Genomic DNA, 9,341 nt, shown 5'->3' with positions numbered 1-9,341 from the left:
AAGTCATTCCATTTGGATCATACATTAAGCTGTATAGTATGTAAATAGTATTTTCTGGTGTAGCACCTTTTCAAACATACACAGTATTTACAGTGCAGGGAAGTACACATTGGTCTCACAGCTATCCTACAGTTATTTTGCTGAACTCTGCTACAGTTTGGGGTGTTACTGTGCTACTTATGTTCTCTGGATCTTTTCATTCAAAACAAACAAGGGCTCCAAAAAATGATTCTCCACCCAAATCATTGGCACAGCGTCACCATCACAAGAAGTTTTCCTTAGAGTAACCCTAAAAGTACACAGTGATTAGTTCATCAACACTTAAAATGTTGTGCTTTAGTGTAGACACGTACAAAAGTCATGCTATTTTTTTCTTTTGGAGTGTGATGATACGTACAATGACAGGTAACACTGACTGTTTTCGTGGATCAGGGCTTCTCTGGATATCCAGCTCGCTTCATTATTAGCTACATCTTGTCAGAAGTATTTCACTGCCTCTTTTTTATTCCTTGAAAACAGGAGTAATGGATGTTCCCTTGTAGAAAATGTTCCGAGTGTTATCAGGACTGTTGGCTCTCTCTGGAATCAGAATAATATTATTGCCTTTTCTGCGCAGTGTGGACTCGCGGCTGGAGGTGACGGAGGGGGTCTCTGAGGCCGTCTCTCCACCCCCGCCTCCTCCAGATCCAGGAACGCCACCATCCCCAGGAGTCACCCTGATAGTCGACAAGCCCTGCGGGTGGACCCTCTGCTCCGACTGGCTGGTGTTCTGGGTGTGCACAGTAATCACAGGGGGTGTGCTAATGCTGGCAGTGGTGGTAACAATGTGATTGGCACGTTTCCTGTCAATGGACCCTTCTGGCACTGAATCGGAGCTTTCCGAGTCCCTGCTCAGGTCATTGAGCTCAAAAGACTGCCTTAAACTCCCGGCTCCTCCCCCTGATCCTCCTCCTGTTCCACTGACTCCTGCTCCAGGTCCAGTTCCATGATCCAGAGAACGCCACCTCCACGAACCGCTTCCATCTGTTGATGGCGGTTGGATTATGGGTCTGTTGTGCTCAGGGTGGGCCTCTACTCTGACGATTGCTCCAGTACTTCCTGAAATGCTTCCAGTGGTGCTGCCCAGTGAGCTGGGAGCGGTGGTGCTGGTAGGGTCTTGGTCGGTGAGGGTCCTGTATCGAGCCGAGGCCTGACAGCTCCCGGTGGTGTTGCAGCCCATGCTGCTCTCATCTAAGCTCTTGGAATGGGTCTGTAGTAGTCCTTGCTGCTTGGACATAGCAATCACTTGCATGATACGTGGTTGAAGATTATGTCCATTTTCATTTGTCCGGCAGGCGGCCGTCTTCTCCACTGCCCTCTGCCAGTTGGCCTGGATTGTGCTATTGACTGTTGACATCCCATCACCGCCTACTCCCACTGTCTTCTGGGAGTTGTGGTTATAATTCTCATGGGCTTCCTCGGGTATGTGGACTAGCTGTGATGACCCAGGTCTTGACTGCATGGAGATCCTAGCCCCTCCAGTGATTCCGCTGCAGTTGGAGGGCAGGGTAGTACTTGCTCCTGCCACCAGTTTGGACATGTACGCGTGGGCGTCGAACCCTCCGTTGAGGCCCACGGCTGCCGGTTCGGAGCTAGTCCGGAGCTCCATGCTGCCATGGTGGTGTGGATGTAGGGACGAATGGCCCGACGAGGAGTCTACAGAGGAGGAGAAGGAGTCTGGGACTTGAAGGGAGCACTTGTGATTGTTGTTCTTACTCTTCCATTGAGATAGAAGCTGCTTGGAGCGGCTGGAGTCCATAGAGGCATGGTGAAGGGTGGCGGCGTGACGCCTGGCTGCTTCTTCGTACGCTGCCATCGCCTGAGGAGTGTGGACCCGAGGAAGGGTGTGGCTGAACGTCATTATGGCATCTTTGTTTTGGGGGCTATGTGGGGAAATCACTTCCACATCCGCACTGGACCGCTTCAGGCTGTCGTCAGGCCTCTGCTGCTGAAGACCGCGGTGCAGCAGCCCCTCCGAGTGCGAGGTGGGAATGCCGGGTTCTCCAGCCAGAGCTTTCATTTGGAGGTGGTGGAGGACGGCCTCCTGGCTGATGTGTGGCAAGGAGCAGGGAGGGCGGTGAACAACTGGAGGGGGAGCGCTGGTGGCCTCCTCACTAGACTGGAAATTTCCAACAGCATACAAACCCTGGAAAGACAGCAAACCGGAGAAACATTTTGATATTTTCCTGATGGAATCATTTGAACAGATGTACCGATACTAGTATTGGGTGTGATACTGCACTGTACTCCTACTCGTTAACGAACACCGGTAACAACCCAGTGAGTACTACATGATGTGTCATCAACATCACCTGCAGGTACACAAGAGAGCACGAGCAATGTACGATTCTTTAATATCAATGAGAATGACAAAACATAAAACAAACTGTAAATTATGTTCTAACAAAATATCAAGAGGGGGAGAAAGACAGTTGGGACAACACCAGCAACTTCATCACCAGCAACTTCATCACCAGAGACATTTAGACCAGCAGAGGTAGAACGACGCTCAGTAGTTTAACTGATCAGCACGGAATTCCAAGCCGTGCTACATGCTACATGCTAAAGCGTTTCAGGGCTCACACAACAGCAATGCTACATGCTAAACATGATTAAAGTGACTGAAAGAGCCTCGGTCCTGCTGCAGTACGTTCCGGAGCGGGGTGGGCCGGGACAGTATGGCAGAGTAAGGCAAAATGCTTCCAGGCCCAACTGCGTTGCGCGGTTGCACCACAGAGAGGACGGTAAAATGTAGGCGGGTTGTGAACGACGCAGTTATGTAATGTCATTACGCAACAGTAGTGACGGGACCAACACAGAAGTTTGTGAGTTCTGTTCAGCGGTTAAAGGATCTAAATGGGTCTTGGAGCGTTGAATGTTGCGACCCCTGCTGCAGACGGTCAGGCTGTTGGAAGTGTGTGGAGCATTGACACAGCAGCTGTCTTCAGGTGGTTCATGGTGATGTAGAGCCTCCACACATCCTTTGTGTATGGGTATGAATCAGGCTTCATAGCATTTGAAAAGTACTCGGTATCTGTATGTACATAAAGGTTAGTTCTTGTACTCATCCTTTAAAAAAGTGGTAAGTTAATCTGACACTCCAGGCCATTTTAACTGATCCAAGGTCAGTTACCATAATTCCCGGACTATTGAGCGCACCTGAATAGAAGCCGCAGCCACAAAATTTAAAAAAATAGAGAGAGAGAGAGAGAGAGAGAGAGAGAGAGAGAGAGAGAGAGAGAGATACAGAAGGCTAAACTACACACACACACTAAGGGTTTGTCTGTGCTGATAAAGTTTCTTATTGGTTATTTGCTGATTGTGATTGTGAGGAGGACGATTGGTTAACCATGGGGCGCAGCCATAGGGCCCAGCAGGTTGGTTTACGTGATGCACCTGAAGGCATCACTCAGGGCTGTCAGCTGCAGGAGTTAGACCAGACCACATAAGGCAGCACATGACGAGGTCAGGAAGACAGAAATATCACCTTAAGGACAAAGTCTGGAGAAGCAGAGGCCCTCAAAACAGCATAGACACAGGCGGAAGTGGAATCTGGCAGCATGAAGCTCGTTAACCCGTAAAAATCCATAAAGTAGCCGCATCATTGTATAAGCCACACGGTCAAAGCGTGTTAAAAAAGTAGTGGTTTATAATCTTGAATTACAGTAGTAGGTAAGTAATTTTACTCGACCTCATGTCAGTCTCAATCAATACAATCCATACTTTGGCTCGCAGTAAGTGAGGACCAGGCCTTACCAAGTAGACAGCAATCGCTCCTCCAAGCAGGAAGCCCAGGTAGACGTCGATGGCATGGTTCTTGTACTGAATGATCCTGGTCAGGCCGCAGATTATAGCACTGATAATGAAGGAGAAGACCAGCAGGGGCTTGAGCAATTTGGATGAGTCCGTCAGAGTGCTGTTGAAGTACATCTGTCGACAGATAAACACAGAATTGTATTTGAATACAGTGCACACAATACATTTAAAAACAATACAGCTCCAGTATGTTACACAATGTTTTGAGCAAATGAGAGGTGATAGCAGGTGTGTGTGTTCATGTTATTCAATGGTCTGTTCAATGTGTTATACACTAAATAGCCAAGAGCATTGGCCCTCTGACTTTTTGCGGCCGACTACTTGGTGGTGAGTTGCTGTTGTTCCCAATCGCTTCCACTTGGTTATAGTTCTACTAACATTTGAGTGTGAGTAAATTACCAGCTGGACTTACTGCACAGGTGGCGTCCTGTCGCTGGACCATGCTGGAGTTCACTGAGCTCCTGAGAGCAGCACAGTCTTTCACTCATGTTTATAGAAATCAGGGTCTTTCACATTCTGATAGTCTGGGACTGGGTTCGGTTTTTCACTCTGCATTTTGAGAGCGGTTCAAACTACCTGGAAAACGTCATGCAATTACAACATCTGCTCATTTGGGGGCGCTGTCCCTGAAACCAACACTGACCAGGGAGGAAGAAAAAATTAAACGTGGCTCATTGATTGGTCTGGACCGAAAGCGGAAGTCCCGCCGGTGGTGTCTAGGCTAATTAGCTCGTGGCTAACGGGTGGCCACAAACAACCGCAATATATAGTCTTCAGACCAGATATCAATGAGAGTCTTCCTCACTACTTCTTCCTCACTGCTGCCCACAAGACGTTGTCCAACATTTCTTTCTGCGTCTGCTTCTTCTGATTCACACAATTAGCTTTAACAAACACTTCTGGTAATATAATGTAGCTGTGCAGCAAACAACCACCTAATCTTTGATGTTTGTTTGTACAAAGGGACTTTCCTCAGTTCTGCTGTGATACCAGGGTTCTGTGTGGTTCCGTCTGTGTGTTTGTGTGGCCTGAAACTGTTACTCACTGAAACATAGACAGCAGCAAAGGATGCCAGCGTCGCATGCTGAGAAGGGAAGGATTTTCTGCAGGAGATGAAAGAGCAGAAATAGATTCAGCCAACATTTGCTTCTGTGTGTGTGTGTGTGTGTGTGTGTGTGTGTGTGTGTGTGTGTGTGTGTGTGTGTGTGTGTGTGTGTGTGTGTGTGTGTGTGTGTGTGTGTGAGTGAGTCAGCAGGAGCAAGACACACAGGCGTAATGAGATATCTCACACAGCAGCACAATAGCTGAAGCTCTTTTCAGAGGCTTCCAAGTAAAACAAGTGGAGGAGAGGAGAAGCAGGAGCTGGACTGAGAGGGAAGCTGTGACCTCGTTTCTACGACCTACTTCTGGAGAGCGCTGAGGAACACTCCTCCTCCACCCAGCCCCGTCTTCACTCCTGCAGTGTGTGTGTGTGTGTGTGTGTGTGTGTGTGTTTGAGACACCTGTGTGGTCATAAATAATTGATTTCAGATGAAACGTCAGCGCACTGCTTCTGAATGAACCTTCAAGTCTGTTTGGAAACAAAAACAAATCTCTGCCGTAATTATTTCTCATGTTTATTTTGGTGTGAAAGCAACTTCTTAATTGATCATTGATTTAAAAATGGATTTCAAACTAAATTCCTATTAGACACTAGGGCTGTCGAACTTAGTGGTGTGAACTGTAGAAACATAATGATCTCCTAACAAGCACGACACAAAATGGTTTTACTGAAATACTTTCCACCTGTATTTCTCTGTTATATTAACATCACAAATGTATGTGGATAAAATACCACTCTTTGTAAGAAATCTGTACTGAACTGTAATCCATGTGCACTGGGATGTGAGCTTTCATTGAACTGCTCATATTAATCCACTGATACCTCAAAGAGAAACACTTATAGGTGACCTGCTTGATAAATTCCATTAAACATTCGTAACATTAAAGCATCGGAAATATTAAGAAAAGCCGGTTTCATTCCTATTTCAGCAAATTGGGAAAAACATCCAGGAACTTCTTGTAACCATGTGTGCTGTGATGTCATTAAGGCTCTGTTTCCACGACAACGTTTCGCTTGAAAAAGAAGGAAAAAAAGAAAATGAAAGGAAAATGAAAGAAAAGGAAAATGAGAAGAAAAATAAAAGAAGAAAAAAGAGGAACAAAAGAAAAGGAACAAAATTCCGTTTCCATGGCGGGGTTTAGAAAACCATGTCCGTTGACAAACACTGAACACGATGTAGTGAGGACGCCGGGCCACGATTTCCACTGTCGCTGTTTTTGTACTGAAACACGACACATGCAGCAGAGAACAACGAGCTCTAAACATGAACACTGGCAGAACACGACCAAGTCGGATTCTTATTACAGTGACTGTCAAAATAAAACTACCAAGTCCAGGAGAACCTGGACTGGGAGTCTTGACACTGTGGAGGAAACATTGTTCTGATTGGCTCTACTGGGCATGTGCAGAACAACTGTTCTGTGGTGGGGGTTCAGGTCGCTGTGCTCCCACCGTCAGAACTGGCATGGCAACGGAGCCAAATGTTTTACAAAAGTTCCACTTTGGGAGTTGATCCAAAACATTGCGCTTTCAGGCTCCGAGCGCCGTTGTCATGGAAACGGACCCTCAAACTACAGAAGCACTCTCAAGTTTTTGTCATTTGAATTTACAATATAAAAATAGAATTGTTCATTGATCCGTGTCTTTCTGGCCTTCCTTCTCTGATGAGATCTGTCCGTCCACGTTATAGAAAGAGCACAGTGAAATGAGCTGAACGCATTGTGAACTGGTGAATTCAGATTTCCTTTGTGTTTTAGAAGGAGCTCCATACATCAACTTATGCAGTGAATGCTCTGCCTGGCAGGTATTACGGTGAGCGGTGTCTGCTGGTAAAATAGGTTAATAATACCCCTGATGCACAACTGCTGCAGCAAACATCTTTTCATGCTGCTTCGATAACGAGACTGAAGCTGAAGCTGCCACAGAGAGAGCACTAGACACTGTTTATGCCAGGAGCACAAGGTTATATTTAGTCTCAATAGTCTGCAGCCGGACCCGTCCACAACATCGCCACACGGTCCACCACCACACTCGCAGGACCGACAGCCCATTATTCCTCCCACAGACACCGATCTGGAGCCACGTTCTGGATTAGAACCCAAGGCCATAAACAGGCTGCACCTCTTATTTGTGTTCACTCCAGGTCTCAGAACCAACTGAAGACTTTTACATGCCAGAACAGTAGAGATGCACCGATACCACCGTTTTAAAGGATGAGTACAAACCTTTAGCTACTTGCCGATACCGGGTACTGATATGAGTACTTATTATATGTCATAAAACCCAGTTTATACCACATATGCAAACTAGACATAAAGGTTATGTGTCACCATGAAGTTCCTCCACACAGCCTGTGTCGACGCTACGTCTCCTCCACCAGCCTTAGTCTGCAGTAGCATAGCGCAGAGCGTAGCGTCTATATACACACTGCGCTGTGCTCCCTCGCTGTTAATGACTGTCAGTCAAACTTTAATCACAGTTAGCATGTAGCATCGCTGGTATGTCAGCCTGAACTCCCAAACCATGTAGCATGTAGCATGTAGCAGGGCTCGGAGTTCGGCGCTGATAAGTTAAACTACTGAGCGACATGGGGCTAACGCTCCTCCTCTTGATAGTTTGTCAGAACATAATTTAGTCTGTCTTACTTTTATTATTCTCATTAATATTAAATAAATCTCCAAACCACGGACATCGCCTGTGCTCTCTTGCATCCCTGAGAGCGACGTGTGATACATGAAGTCACACGGTACTGGCTAGATTGTACTACTCTGGGCAGTATACTGGGATCGGTGCGTTCCTAAAGATGTCCTTACACTTTTTTGTGCATAGTTCAGATTTATTAAAATCAAAGAAAGGTCTAACCTGTATCACAAGTAAAGCTGTTCTTTCTAGCATGAGTGGGTGACTGATGGGCTGATGGAGATGGTGACTCTCCCAGTCAGTGTGCACAACGAGCTAACTGCCCCTCCTCACCTGCCCCGGGTGATGGCTGCAGGGTCGGCTCCGGAGCAGATGTCCTCCATGACGTACGGGTTCTGCTCACAGCTCACGTTCAGGGTGGTGTAGTTGGGCTTGCACACGGTGAGGAAGTACGGCGTTGGGTAGCCCGTCATCAGCTGGAGGACGTCGGTAATGAGCGCCGTGGCACAGAGACCAAACGCATGAACGCCTGCAGGCCGAGACGTGAAGGAGCACACACGGCTTTTCTTTCAGTCTTCAACATTCATTTCCTGGCTCCAGTCATGTTATACAGAAGATGATGAGAAGTGAATGAAAGTAGGGAAGCACCGATACCACTTTTTCAAAGGTCACATACGAGTGCGAGTCCTGACCTTTAGCTGCTTAGTATCAGAACGGAGATAAAGGTCAGGACTCGCACTTGAAAAAAGTGGTGTCGGTGCTTCCCCAGTCGATATTGGTCAACGATCAGAAACGGGAGTGAATGATGTAGAGAGCGGGCGTACCAACGAAGCGGACGGCTCGGCGGATGAAGGAGTTGAAGTTGCAGCCGGCAGCGTTGATGTTGGCCTCGGTCCCGGCGCCGCTCTTCCTCCGGGACAGGCAGCAGAACAGGATGGCCTCTCCGATCATGATCTGGTGACAGAAAGTCCACTGTTACACGTGTTTACGTCCAGGAGCCTGAGACATGACGGAGGACAGTCATTAGCAGCTTATCTTCAGAGCTCCAGTCAGAGAATTAAACACGTTTCACCCCCAGAACGAGGAGAGCAGAGTTCCTAAACTTTGATTCACGTCGATGAGTGAAACCACTGCGAGCAGCGAGGAGTGAGGTGAATCACACTGATCATCTCTTTAGACTGCAGGTCAACATTCTGTCCTCAAGGAAAGAAGTGAGTCCTTTCAAACTTTGTCAGCAACGATGTAAAGCGGTACAAGTAAAGAAGAATTCAACTCAATTCAATTTTATTTCTCTATCAGCAAATACAACACAATCCTCTGGAGGCACCTTCACAGAGAAAAACTATCCTATATGAGCAAGTCGAGGAGACGGCAGAAAGACAAAGGTCCTTATAAACAGGAAGAAACTTGAAGAACCAGACTCACAGGAGACTTTCTGCAGAACCAGATTCAATCCAACAAAAGTACACTCATATTACTCACTACTCTTATAGTATGTATAATATATATATGCTTTATGATACAGGTGACCTTATATGTTCACTGTTGGTCTTAAAAACAAAGCATCATCACTGAATAAGTTACAGAGACAATGACGAAAGTAAGACTAAATGATGTTCTGACTAAATACTGTGGGGCAGGCGGGGGTTATGTATTATTATTGCTGTGTTATTGTTGTATTCGTATTCTGTTATTGCATTCGAGCACCCGAGCAGTGTAATGTAAGTGAGTGACGTCAGCTAAC

General features: G+C 46.7%; 1 protein-coding gene across 1 annotated transcript in view; it reads right to left on the bottom strand.

The window, feature by feature from the left end:
* Positions 1-378: 378 nt before the first annotated feature.
* plppr4b (phospholipid phosphatase related 4b) overlaps positions 379-9,341 on the bottom strand; it is a 31,010-nt gene continuing 22,047 nt past the window's right edge. The window contains exons 3-7 of the mRNA XM_080489116.1: positions 8,422-8,551; positions 7,931-8,126; positions 4,901-4,958; positions 3,796-3,969; positions 379-2,185 (exon numbers count right to left, since the gene is read on the bottom strand). Coding sequence (XP_080345242.1) covers positions 503-2,185; positions 3,796-3,969; positions 4,901-4,958; positions 7,931-8,126; positions 8,422-8,551 — 2,241 coding nt within the window. The 3' untranslated portion in view covers positions 379-502. The remainder of the gene's footprint in view (positions 2,186-3,795; positions 3,970-4,900; positions 4,959-7,930; positions 8,127-8,421; positions 8,552-9,341) is intronic.

The sequence above is a fragment of the Lipophrys pholis genome, assembly GCF_963383615.2.
Source record: "Lipophrys pholis genome assembly, chromosome: 20".
In the NCBI taxonomy this organism is placed as follows: Eukaryota; Metazoa; Chordata; class Actinopteri; order Blenniiformes; family Blenniidae; genus Lipophrys; species Lipophrys pholis.
The sequence above is the reverse complement of the archived record's forward strand: the minus strand, read 5'-3'. Positions and strand labels throughout refer to the sequence as shown.